Source organism: Protopterus annectens, chromosome 1.part1 (genome assembly GCF_019279795.1).
Source record: "Protopterus annectens isolate FY-2018-M chromosome 1.part1, PAN1.0, whole genome shotgun sequence".
NCBI lineage: Eukaryota > Metazoa > Chordata > Ceratodontiformes > Protopteridae > Protopterus > Protopterus annectens.
Genome location: NC_056726.1, coordinates 307,036,887 through 307,051,540, shown reverse-complemented (window position 1 = coordinate 307,051,540; position 14,654 = coordinate 307,036,887). Strand labels below are relative to the sequence as shown.

Below are 14,654 nucleotides of genomic sequence, written 5' to 3'. Positions count from 1 at the left end.
AGGCAGAAATTATCTGGAGAAAGGTTTATGAATTAGATACCTGTTGTCAGTAGAATCTCTTTTTTTACTAAGTGATGGAAGAGTTTACTAGAAGATAATTCATAAGAGGGAGGAAGTCATGGTCTAATATGTTTACTAATAAGTGTGTTCAACTTCTGACATTAAATAATTTGGTGGTATGGGGACCAGTACTGAATGCATTTCAGGCATTCAAGACCATATCAGAATTGTAATGTGAAAAAGGTGCTGATTAATTCTGGCCAGGAATAGAAAAAGGATGGCAGTGGGATGGCTGAGAAGGTGGGTTCCTAATGTTACGTCTGGATACAAGGGATTCATAAGGGATATAATTAGGGAAAACATGAAAAGATTGTGAGAAAAAGTTGCTGCTTGATGTCAGGGTGTATGTGTGTGTATGTGTGCATGTACGTGTGCTTGTGACTAAAACACAGAATGTGATGGCTATGGTAAATGTGGTTAAATATTGGTGGTTCCAGTGATATTCCATGTTTTAAGGAATCTACAAATATCTCGATGCAAAGATTACTTAAGAAGGATACTGCTGAAAACAAAAGTGGGGAATAGTTGGGGAGAAGGGGACAAAATAACAAAAAGGTGGATTTAATTGTGTTGGATCTGATGAAGGAATTGTTTCTGAAAGCGCTCATCCTGTGTGCATTTCATAAAATTTTATGCTACGAGCTGTGGTAGCCCTACTGTTGTTTCTTTCGTTTTCAATTTAAATTATGTTACAGTAACTTACAGCAGAAAGAAACTTCTGGAAATCAAGTATTCAACTGTGCCATTGATCTGGCTGGATTCCCTGCTTACTACAGAGCATCTGCAGCCTATAACACTCACAGAACTCCTGGAACTTAACATCCTAACCAAACAAGCTTCAAAGTACCTGCATCAGGAAATGGAAGGTTCTGAAACAATCAGGATGAGACCCAAAAGGAAGAGATGTAACAGAACCAGGAAAAGAGGCTGCAGAGCTGGAATTGCTGCCAGATTGAAAACAAACCCTCACAGATCTGCACTTCCCTCAATTCTCTTAGCAAATGTATGCTCATTAGACAAAAAGATGGACTTTCTCAGGCTAGAGCTCACCACCACATACAAGGTGAAACATTCCTGTCTGTTAATCTTTACAGAGACTTGGTTAAATAACAGGATTAGTGACAGTGCTGTAAGCCTCGATGGTTTCACTTTGTTCAGAGCTGATAGGAACCTAGCTCTGTCTGGAAAAGCTAAGGGAGGTGGAGTGTGCATTTTTTGTGAATGATAGCTGGTGCAAAAACTGTAACATTATGAATGAACATTGCTCTGTAAATGTGGAATTTCTGATACTGAAATGCAGACCTTTTTATGTGCCCAGAGAATTAAATGGTGTCTATGGAGCAGCTGTATATATACCACCGAGTGCTAACATTACTGAAGCACTGAATATACTGCATAATACTATATGTGAGCTGCAATACAACAATTCTGACCGTGCATTTATGATAGCTGGTGACTTCAACATAGCAGATCTCAGGGAGGTGCTACCCAACTATAACCAAATTATGGATTTTCCCATAAGGGGAGCAAATACTCTGGACAAGGCTTACACTAACATAAAAGGGGCATACAGAACTGTACAACAACCAAACCTCGGTGGCTCTGATCACAGCTCCATAAAACTAATACCAGCTTACAAAGCTCTCTTGATCAGAGATAAGCCCACTGTGAAACAAATTAGGGACTGCTTTGATACCACAAACTGGGATGTCCTCAGGGAGGCAGCCATGGTGAACATTCTGGTGAACATAGATGAATATACTGAGACAACTGTGGCTTACATATCCAAATGTGTGGAGGATGTAATGAACATCAAAAATATTAAAGTAAGAGCCAACCAAAAACCATGGCTAAACAGCAAAGTGTACAAGTTGCTGAGGGCAAGAAACACTGCTTTCAGGGCAAAGAATAAGAAGGATCTAAGTGTGGCAAGGGCTAATCTAAAAAAGGATATCAAGGAGGCTAAGAGGGAGTATGGAAAGAGGATACAAGGGTGCTTCGAAGATGCAAACAGCTCAAGAAGCCTGTGGCCTGGTATTCAACAGCTAACTGACTACAAGACCTAGTCAGCTCAGTTCAATGATAACACTGAATTTCTGGACACTCTAAAAACATATTATGGCAGGTTTGAACAGAAAAACAACCTGGAGGCTGTAAATCTTCTTAATGATCAAAAGGAGGCAGTACTCAACTTCAGTGCTGTGGATGTAAAGAGCCAACTGAGGAAAGTGAACCCCAGGAAGGCTGCTGGCCCTGAAAACATTCTGGGGAAAGTATGGAAGGGTTGTGCATACCAACTCAGCATAGTCCTGAAGGACATCTTCAATACCTCGCATGTCCAGGAAAAAGTACCAGAATGCTTCAAAGTTACCATCATAATCCCAATGCCCAAAAACAGCCAACCCTACCTGCCTAAATGATTACAGGCTGGTGGCTCTTACATCAAATGTAATGAAATGCTTTAAAAGACTGTCTAAAAGGCATTTGATTACAGTACTACTCCAATCCTTTGACCCACTGCAGTTTGCCTACTGGGCAAACAGATCAACTGCTGATGCCATTTCTGTGGCACCTTACCTCACATTGAAGCATCTTGAAGAGAACAACAACTATGCCAGGCTGTTGTTCATAGATTTCAGCTCAGCATTCAATACAGTGATTCCAGTGCAACTTAAAGCTAATCAACCTTGGCATAAATAAAGGGCTGTGCAACTGGATCCTCGATTTCCTGACTGGAAGACCACAAAGGACCTGCACTGGTAACAACACTTCAGGGAGTAATACAATCAACACCGGAGTACCCCAGGGTTGTGTGCTGAGTCCTCTACTGTTCACAATCCTTACCCATGACTGCTCTGCAAAAGCCAGCAACAACCACATCATCGAATTCGCAGATGACAGCACAGTGGTGGGACTCATAAGTGGTGATGATGAGAGTGGGTATAGGAATGAGGTCAACTCCCTGATTGAATGATGCAATAATAACAATTTGGACCAGAACATCAGTAAAACAAAAGTAATCATTATTGACTTCAGAAAGAGCTCTGCCATGCACCTGCCCCTCAAGATCAATGGTGAAGAAGTGGAGAGAGTCCAAACTACAAAGTTCCTGGGGGTACATATATCAGAGGATCTTTCTTGGAGTACAAACACAGGCCAGCTAATTAAAAAAGCCCATCAGTGACTACACTTCCTAAGAAGGCTTAGAAAAGCTAAACTCTCTATGAATGCTCTAATTACCTTCTACAGAGGAGCCATTGAGAACATTATTATCAGTAACTGTACTATATGGTTTGGTAGCAGCACAATGGCCAAAAGGAAGAAGCTGCAAATAATAAGAACAGCAGAAAAGATCATGGGCACTAGTCTTCCTACCTTATGGGAGCTCTTTGAAATGAAATGTAAAAAGAGGTCCCACAAAATACTGAGTGACACTACTCATCCAGCATATGGTTGGTTCACTGAACTTGCGTCTGGTAGAAGATTATGGAGTATCCACTGCAGGACCTCCAGATTCATGAACAGTTTTTATCCAACTGCAATAAGACTCATTAATGCAGATGTAAATCTGGATCTATCAAAACTATAATAGATTGTTACACTCTCATTCTTTTCCCTTTTTTCCATACATTAATTCTACTTATTTATTGCATATTAAAATTAATATGTTCTAATTCAAGAGCAGCTCCAATCACTTCCTTATATGCAATGTCACCCAATCTCACCTCTATGTATAGTGTACTTTTCTTTTCATGTGTTAATCATCAAGTAGTCAGTGTTGTCCAGTGTATATAAATTGTGTACAAGCATGTGCATCAGATAATCAGATATTTACTTTTGTACTATAGTGATTGTTTATTCTTTAATACCTATCACGTCTGTTTTTTTGTGTTTGTTTTCTCCCGTAAAAGAGCTGACACTCGAAATTTCGTTTAGGTGCACTTGTTTCCTAAATAACAATAACGTTTCTTTGAATCCTTTGAGGATATACAAACATGCCCCCATTGATTGGGATTGATTGGCAAAATATCTTTGTCCCCTCCATAAATTTCAATGTTTCTAATCCAGGTCACATCTTAAAGTAAATGAGCAGGGTTGCTATAATAGAAATAAACCTTGAAACATGTGCTATGAAGGACAGCAATAAAGGTTTTGACAAGATGTGGCCAACTTGCACCTAATTTTAGATGATACTCTGCAAGTACTTACAGTGCATGGAGGAAGACAGAGTTTTAATGCTAAGGAGTTCAGTCATTCAAAATCAGAATTAGAGGATTTATTAGGAAAGACCAAGGTTTGTTTATTGACTAATGTGGATGTGCAACATGTCATGACCGGTAAAACGGCCTGAAATGATCTGATCAAATGCTTTAGATGGTGATGTTCACCACTGTTGGTGCATAAAAAAGCAACGTTATATTTGTACATTATTAAACACTTTATTCATTTCAATAAAAAGTACAGAAAAGAAAAAAAGGCAAAGTTTGCCAGTTAGACTTTTTCAACTACATCCGGTTTCCTTCTTTTTTATTGTGATTGTTTACTTACCTAGCAAAACAAGACTAATTTAGATCTCTTAACACTCTTAAAATGCATTATTATCGAGCATTCTTATTTATTTCTAAGAATGGTTAAATTATATAATTCAAGGGCACCAACATGGCTTTGTTGTTTGTAGAAAAATTCCAAGAATGGAAAGCAGGTATATCATACCTTAGATTTTGTACTTCTGATGTAACTTTTTTTGTGAAAATGAGTATTTGAGAAGTTTGAGAAGTATTTGAGAAGAAGCAAACATGACAGAATACACCAACATTAAAGCCCCAAGTTATATATGATAACAATACAGAGAACACAGTACTGTATACAATAACTCAGCCTTGCAGGTATATGTGTACTACTGAAAAAAAGACATACCAGGGTAATTTGAGCCACGTTTTTCTTAGAATACAGTGTAGACAGCACTTCGGATGAAGTGCAAGGCTGAATGATTTCTGCCACTAAAAAAACAATTGGGATGCCTAACAAAACAAGCTCCATTTATTATGAGAAAAAGAGCACACTCTCTGAGTATGTTATATAATTAAGTAGATAATAGACCATCCATAGTGAAACCAGATACATTTTAAACCTCAGTATTGGAGCCTTTAAAATTTACTATACAACATTTATGGAACTTTGTCTTATTAAGGGCCACTTACTCCCTGTTTTACAGTATTAGAGGTAACCCATCAACCAAAATATGCCATATTTATTAGTTAATCAGGTCCATGTACAAGGGCCTGCCTTCAGGAGTAAGCCAGAAACAGTTACAGATCAAGTACCTTTTCAAAGCTGCAGTTTGCAGTCCAAGATTAATATATACATACACGCACAGACCCACATACATATATTATATATATATATATATATATATATATATATATATATATATATATATATATATCCATTCATCCACAACCCACTTTTCCCACTTTTGCATATGTAGTTGGCATGTCACTTCAACAGTGACAGTCATCTGTGACCAAGGTTCACACTGCCAGGTGGCTAGCCCTGAAGCAGCAGTTCTTCACACTCAGTAGTATAGCTAGGGTGGAGCAAAAAAAACAAAAGCCTTGGGTGCAAAGTGTTGGGGGTAAAATCAGCAAATCCTGTTCACACTTTACTGTAATACTGGCTTTTAAAAGCTAGTATTGCAATTGCAGTCAAACCCGTGTGCTGTAGTGCTCTGTGTGGCCTAAATTGCATTGAAGCAAACAGGTTGCTACAGTTTAAAAGTGAAAAAAATCTTAATTTTTGTTATTTATTTAGTTTTAAGTAAAATCTGAGTGTTGTAGCTTACTGTGCAGGCAGGGTATAAACTGCAGCAACTGCTACATTTGTATCAAACGGTTTGCTACAAATTAAAAGAAGAAACATTTTTTTTTTGTTAATAAAATATGTTAAAGGAGGAATGGGGACAGGTCACAGAAATGGGACCTGACTTTCTGGGGCTGGAGGGGGTGGTATTTTATACATCTGGACACCTGTTTGGTGTGCCAGTAGAAGGAACATCCTTTTTTTTGCTGGGGAGGGTGTGCCAGTGCATAGATCTAACTGTAATAAGCTGATCACTTACAGCTCAGGGTGCTAACTGACCCAGCTATGCTTCTGTTTACACTCACACCTATGAACAATTTAGAGTGTCCAGTCCACCTACTTTGGAATGTGAGAGGAAACAGGAGCAGCTGGAGAAAATCCATGCCAACACAGTGAGGGCACGCAATCTCCACACAGAAGGCACCTCAGCCAAGAACTGAACAGGAGAACCTCTTGTGAGGTGACAACACTATCCACTGCACCACTGTGCCACCTAAACATATATATATATATATATACATACATGTATATATATATATATATATATATATATATATATATATATATATATATGTGTGTGTGTGTGTGTGTACACACACACACACACACACACACACACACTATGGAAAGCCATTCATCCATTTGTTTCAAATACCAACTCAGCTAAGTGAAAGAGGCTTAAGAAAAATCAGCAGTAATAAATTCCTCTCATGAGCTTGAACAGTTTGTGTGTACTTGCTTTAATAATTAATTACCTGGACAATGGAATACAATGTGTACTGATACTTTTAAAGGACAAAGCACACTACTTTTAAATCTACTGTTGTAACACAATAACTTTTATAGTTTTGTTCAAGCCTTGCATACACCAAATTAACAAACATTTCATTGGTAACCATTACTAAATAGGACTAAGTTAACATTATTAAGAAAGTATTGTAAAAACAGATCCACATTCACCCCTTCCCTGAACAATACTGCAAAGCAGGCATTATTTATCTTTTATTTGCCGTAACCTAAAATAAAAGGCAGTCTTTATGTGCCCTGAAAAAGGTTTTGTTTTCTTACCACGTTCATCTCACCAGCGCAAGCTGAAGCTCATTAGGCCAGGGCTATTGTTTGTACAAAAGTACTTTTATAACCACAATGACAGATCTGCTGGCTACAGATGTACAGCATTTTACTTTACAGCGCACTAGACAGTTTGTGGTTGTTGAGAATTTAACTACAGTGCATTACATAAGCTAGGATTCCTTACCACAGCACACTTCTTTATACAGTCACAGGTCTTTAATAGCTGCTTGAATTCTTAGCTGTAAAATTAATGAAGCACATGAACTTGTGAACATACAGCTTATCTGTCTGTACATATAATACAAGCAAACGTCAAGAAAAGAAGAAAAAGTAAAAGACATGAAAGGTACTCTGGAGTGACAGTGATTAATTCACAGGGTTGCTTCTTCAAAAATTGCATTTAAAAAATGTGGTAGACAGTTTAACCTCAGAAATGCACAATTTAGAAAGAAACAGAAAAAAAATTACACTTTTATCATTTGTTACATTTTTGGTACATGTAGCTTTAAAGAAAAAAGTTAAACATAGCATGAAGATACTGTAGACAGAAATTTTTGACTCAAACATATGTGTAAATTCAGAAAAGGTGCTCCATATTATAGAAGAAATGTACATTATATGTACATGTTACAGTCCTTTAGTCAGTTTCTCATGAGAATGTATTATTCTTGATAAACTGTTACACACACACACACACACACACACACACACACACACACACACACACACGCGCACTTTGGAAAACTCCTCAAAATAATTTGACCTGTTCTTGATGAAACTGTTACACACATATCTATGTGATTTTGAAAAGTTACCCATAATAATTTGACCTGTCTTCAATGTGAGGTACAGAATGCTTGAATCATTTCCTCTTTGTGAATTCATACTCTGGTAGACTAGGATGGACCAATGTATTTGGGCAGATAACGTTGTAATACCCATGTTGCACTGTACTCATGCAATAAGAATTTTACAAACATACTTTCATGATGAGCTTTGATAAAAGTGCAACAATAAAAATGACAGCCATGAAGAATCTAGGTACAGTGCAAATTAATATCACATCACAGGCATTGGCTCATAAAGTAAAACTTCAGAACATTCATAAATCATACATATAATTTATCTTATAATAATACATAAACATAGCACTCCACTGTAAGTCATTTGCAATGTTTGTTCTTCTTTCGGCTTTTCCCAGTTAGGGGTCACCACAGCGGAACTCCGGTCAGCTAATGATTGGCAGTAGATTTTTTACAGGTGCCGAGGTGCCAGCTCGATGCCCAACCTTCAACGAAGGAATGCCCATTCTACGCATGTCTTTCGAATGCCACTTGACCGCGGGGAGGACATGCAGACTCAACACAGAAGGCGCTCCAGCCGAGAATCGAATGGGAGAACCTCTTGCTGTGAGGTAACAATGCTACCGCTGCACCACGGCAGCTTCACTGTAAGTCATTTGCAATACACATACACCCATATTATGTCTTTTTGTATTCACTTTTCAATTAATAACTATGTTACTTGTCTTGATTTATTTCACTACAATTGTTTCTAAAAATCTGATGACTAGTTCCATATTTGTACTTAGAACATTGAAATCTGCTCCTTCTCTTTATGGTCAAGACCAGATGGACCCTCTGTTGGTCTAGGTTATTTTACTTCACATATATGACAATTAAAGAGGACAGCAGTGGGAATGACGGATGCGTTTAAGGTGGAGGATTACATCAAGGATCAGCTCTGAGCCTTTTCTTATTTGCAATGGTGATGGACAGGTTGACAGACAAGATCAGGCAGGACTCCCCGTGGACTATGATGTTTGCAGATGACATTGTGATCTGTAATGAGAGTAGGGAACAGGTGGAGGAGACCCTGAAGAGATGGAGATATGCTCTAAAGAGAAGAGGAATGAAGGTTAGCAGGACTAAGACAGAATATATGTGTGTGAATGAAAGGGAGGATAGAGGAATGGTGAGGATGCAAGGAGTAGAGGTGGCAAAGGTGGATGAGTTTAAATACTTGGGATCAATAGTTCAGAGTAATGGTGAGTGTGGAAGCGAGGTGAAGAAGAGAGCACAGGCAGGATGGAGTGGGTGGAGAAGAGTGTCAGGAGTGATTTGTGACAGACGAGTACCAGTAAGAGTGAAAGGGAAGGTCTACAAGAGGGAAGTGAGACCAGCTATGTTATATGTATTGGAGACTGTGGCATTGACAAAAAGGCAGGAGCTTGAGCTGGATGTGGCAGAGTTAAAGATGTTAAGATTTGCACTGGGTGTAACAAGGGTAGACAGGATTAGGAATACGTATATTAGAGGGTCAGCCCAGGTTGGAAGGTTTGGACACAAAGCCAGAGAAGCAAGATTACATTGGTTTGGACATGTGCTGAGGAGGGATGCTGAGTATATTGGGAAAAAGACGCTAAGGATGAAGCTACCAGGTAACAGGAAAAGAGGAAGGCCTAAGATAAGGTTTATGGATGTGATGAGAGAGGACATGCAGGTGGTTGGTGTGACAGACCATGATGCAGAGGACAGGAAGAAATGGAAACAGATGATCCGCTGTGGTGACCCCTAATGGGAACAGCCAAAAAAAGATGAAAGAGGAGAAATCTAGGCAAATTCAAGGCAATAAATGCTGCTCTTATAGTTCTATGGTTTCTTTGCCTAAGCAGTTATCTGTTTTGAGATGTACCTTAAAAACTGCTACTTTTCTCAAGTGACAGATCAATTCTACGCACTGCAGTATCACTCAAAGTTTAAAACTCAAACCAAGTAAATTGACAGTAGAAAGAGAGCACATACAAAGAAATACTACAGCCAGAGATTAGTGTGATGTGAGTAACAGCTGCCTCGCTTAATTCAGCATCTATTAAACTCCTATATCAGAAACACAATCTGGTCTCAGCCAAATTACTGAAACAGAAATGAATAAAGAAACTAACATTAAACCAGAATGAAATTTATTCAGTTTACTGGAGTTTCTGCAAATAAAAGTATATAACTCCTCATTAAAAAATATATACCTAGTAGTTATTAATCACTGATAAATTCATTGTCTACATTTGATCATTGGTAAAGTCAGCACTATTAACAGACTAAAATAACAGAAAGTAATTAATTTCTGTGCTTTTTTTAAGCCAGTCTCCACACTTTGCTTCTTTTTACACTGGAAATACTAGCTAACGTGATCATAAAGGGAAGACTATCCTAGCCAAAACACACATTTCTGGAACTCGTTAATCATATGTAAATTCAACGATCCCATAAATATGCAGAAAAATTCAGTTAAGTATCCTAGAATATGTTAAGTAATTGATATTACATGAATGGAAATATTGTTTTACCTATGTAACACAATATATACAATAAAACAAAAAATATATACATTTGTTCTTAAATATTTTCATATGACATGAACATCTCTAAAATCTTCTAAAAAATGGACTATCAGCCCAAGCTGATACCTAACAAGAAGACTGCTTATGTTCACAAAGAGCTTGTAAGTGTGTTGTCTCACGTTTATAATACAATGAACCTGCAGCAATATCTAAGGTTAAATCTTGCAATGTGTCTATCACATCATCAAAATAAGAATGGTGATGTGCTCCTTATGGATAAAGTGGTATATTCCACTAAACATAAGTATTACATAAACGTGTAGTAGTACGTAAAAGTACAGGAGATCCTTATCAATACAGATTACAGCATAATGACTCCTTCCTAATGCAGTAGTTTTACCATAAAGACAAAGAATTAATTTTTATAGGACAGCTAGAAAAGTCTGACATCTGCACTTGGCAAACAATGTCTTGTCAAATGTTCTAGAAGGATTATCGTCATCTGCAACTCAGGCTGCTTATACAGTCTTTTCTTAGTAGCTAACAAAGTAACTTGTTATGTCATCATAAGTCATTTTCTAGGATGCATCTCTGTACCTTTGTTCTTTAAGGTGGTGGCAACTTGCATTAGTCAATTGCCACACCTATTAACATTTCTTACATAAAGAAAGATACTTTTGATTAATTTGCATTAGCCTCTACTAAGCTTCAGGTATATTTGGTATCTGATCTTGTCTGCAAGTTTATTTTTCATTGTATGATACATTTCTCTCGATCTCGTGGCTGTCCTCCTCTTCCCAGAACTTTTGCTTTGATGTATTTCAAATCGCTGTTGACACTTGGCCTTCGAGCAAATGGGGTTATCATACCATAAGCATCAGCTTCTTTAACTCTTTTAATTCTAAAAGATTTCCTGTTAAAAGTCTCACCATACTGTACAGAAACTTTTCTGTGGAGGGCAGGGCTCATTTCATGTGGCAACTTTGCCATGCTGAAAAGAACGCAAAACATTTCATCAACACTGGTATTCTTCTTTGCTGATATTTCAAAGTAGGCGCAGTTCTCGTCACCAGCAATCAGCGGTTCTACCTCCTCGGGCTGCACTTCATGATACAGCTCTCCAAGGTCGCACTTATTACCACAGATTACCATTGGGATGTCTGTTGCCTCCTTGGTTTTGTCTTTCAGACATGATTTAACTTCCATAATCTGTTTACGCAAACGCTGGACCTCCTCAAAAGACTCACGGTTGTCCAAGCTGAAGACCAAGATGAATACATCACCTGAAAGTTACCAAAAATATATTTTCATTAAAACAGGATAAAACTCTTTAGTTTATGTACACTAATACTTTATGACCTGGACTGAGAAGGTACAGTGGAATTCCAGTGAAAACAACCCCTTGACGAGTCATCAAGCCTCCCCCTTGTCAGCCTTACTTTCCCATTGATACATTCTCCCAGGAAGTGTGAGAGCCCTGTACCAAATGTATTCCATGCATGAGCAAGGAGCTAGTGAAAGGGTTGGTGCCATCATTTACTTAGGGAATTGGAGGAAAGTTCTTTGAGCTTGTCCATTTCCACAGTGTGTATTTTTATGACATACAAAGGGATAACTACAATAATGTGTATACAAGGGATGAGGCTTCCACTTTTTTTGAGAGGAATCCTGTCAGCTGCTCTGTCCTTTGAAGGTAAAGCATCCCTCATAATCACCATTTTCCAGCAGAGAATTAACACAGGAGCCAATTTTATTAACCTACTCACAGAGAGGGAACCTGTCTTCCCTAGCCAAATTCACAAGTACCTGGGCCACCAAATGAATCCAATATGGCTGGATCATAACCATGACTAACTCTTTATGCAACATAAGCTTGAATATTAGAAAATGTTATGGTCAATATTTCGTGTCTCAATCACTTTCACTAACTTTTCATGAAATACAGGTAACATTTAGAATAATAATTTTAATTACTTGCTTTTATCTATTTATTTATTTATTTTTTGCACTCCCACCAGCAGTTGACTATAAGCTGACCCCAACTAATCTCCTCATTCACCAGGCCTACTGGACCTGACTTAGCCTTCCCTTGGCTCAGTTTGACCAATGTCTGGGGCCAGTGAGGAGATTAACGGGCACTGGTGCAACATCATACTGCTGCCAGGGAGTGTGCCCTAACTCTCTGCCACCCCATAACAGCCCTTTGGGAGATGCACCTTTATGCACACATGCACAACATCCCACCTAAGCTTTATACCACTTGCCTGACTTTTAAGGCTGCTACTGTAGCAAGCTCAGGTGGCTTTTCTAACCTCAGTATGAGCAAGATGGCATAAGCCACTCACTCCTGCCCCCACCCGTTCCACCAGCTGAACCCCTTCCATCTGGGGTGCTGTAAGGGTATTATTCTCTCTGTGCTACAGGGCCTGACCAAGATGTCTAACACTTATCTAGCTTTACAGCAGTTCTCTTATCTTTTATGCATGGTCTCAGGCCGGGGCCTGACCAAGATGTCTAACACTTATCTAGCTTTACAGCAGTTCTCTTATCTTTTATGCATGGTCTCAGGCCGGGGCCTGACCAAGATGTCTAACACTTATCTAGCTTTATAGCAGTTCTCTTATCTTTTATGCATGGTCTCAGGCCAGGGCCTGACCAAGATGTCTAAAACTTATCTAGCTTTAAAGCAGTTCTCTTATCTTTTATGCATGGTCTCAGGCCGGGGCCTGACCAAGATGTCTAACACTTATCTAGCTTTATAGCAGTTCTCTTATCTTTTATGCATGGTCTCAGGCCGGGGCCTGACCAAGATGTCTAACACTTATCTAGCTTTACAGCAGTTCTCTTATCTTTTATGCATGGTCTCAGGCTGTAGGTACATCAAAGCTGAGTGGACAAATCAGCCACGTGATTTTTTCAGCATACTGGAAGATATACAGTGAAACAGATTGAAAAGAACACTGGTGCCTTTACATATGCTGTACATAACATGAACAACCAACAGGCTTTAAGAACACTCATATACATCACATAAATGAAACAATACAGATATAAGTACTACAGAGGAGTTGCACCTATTCTTTTCCAAAGGACAACCACCCTTGTGATGCTTAGCCTCTTCCACCTTTATCTTACCTCATTCTTAATTGTCATGCCATTTCACTGACTCAAACCTAAAAGCAGCAGATCTTCAAAATGAAGCCCCAACTAAGCTACAGCACAGCTCCAAAGAGTACACATACCAACATTAAAAGTAGAAGCATTCATAGCAATTCGTCAACAGATCTGGTATCCTATATATATTTGTTTGATTGTTTAAGTGTTTATTTATTTATAAGTCAGGAATATGTTGTTTATGTATGGTTTCTTTATTCACAGCTGGTCACTGCAGGTGCCATGGAACTTCTCACTCTATCTTCTTTCTTGATCAATTGCATTAGATAAAATGCATATATGAATATGGAATCTCAATAGCCTATACATGCCATTTCCTGACAACTGTATATACTAGTCTTTATTTTAAGACCTAGAAATACTTCTATTAACTCTACTCTTGATTTTATTAGCTTAGAATGGAATATGAAATCTGCTATTAACAGGTAGGAACTGACCACTTTAAACCAATGCATAAGAGGAGGTTTAAGACAGATGTTGTTCATTGTCAAAACTTTACATTCATACATATCTATCTTTGTTAAATCCATCTCTATCAATCTAGCTAGCTAGTGTCCATGTTACAGCAATCTGTCTATCTGTGTTATATCAGTCTATGTTATATCTATCGGTGTTATACCTATGTATCTATCTATCTACCTATGTATTACATTTATCTACCTATTTATCTGTTATATCTATGTTTTATCTATATGCTATATGTCTAGTTATAGATATCTATCTAGTTCTACCTATTTATATTTCTTTATATAATAATTGGATTTGCAAAACACTCAAAATGCTGTCAGTCCAACACATATGCTGCAAAACAAATTTGCAGTATACAAATCAAGAAATAACATTTTCTGCAGGAAAGTCACACCTCATGCTATGTATATACTAATTCCAAGACTGCATAATGGCAGGGAAAAGTCATGTTTCCTCTCTCCACTCTTACAGCAATTATGAACCAGCAACTTTGATCAGATAATCCGTTGACTAAATGGAGTCAGCAGAACAACTGCTGAACAAACACAAATGATGGCAAAATCTGACTACGTATATAGTAGTATATTAGAAGTAGACCCATATATATGGGTCTAATTCTAATAATAGTCTGTCACATAGCTGACTTTCAAATAACGAGACAAAATGAATGAAAATGCAG

At 38.1% G+C, this 14,654-nt stretch overlaps 1 protein-coding gene across 3 annotated transcripts in view; it reads right to left on the bottom strand.

Annotated features, from left to right (window-relative positions):
- Nucleotides 1-9,938: 9,938 nt before the first annotated feature.
- Nucleotides 9,939-14,654, bottom strand: part of RASD2 (RASD family member 2) — a 63,082-nt gene continuing 58,366 nt past the window's right edge. For all 3 annotated transcript variants that reach the window (XM_044074761.1, XM_044074751.1, XM_044074744.1), the window contains one exon: nt 9,939-11,616. In XM_044074761.1, coding sequence (XP_043930696.1) covers nt 11,084-11,616 — 533 coding nt within the window. In that variant the 3' untranslated portion in view covers nt 9,939-11,083. The remainder of the gene's footprint in view (nt 11,617-14,654) is intronic.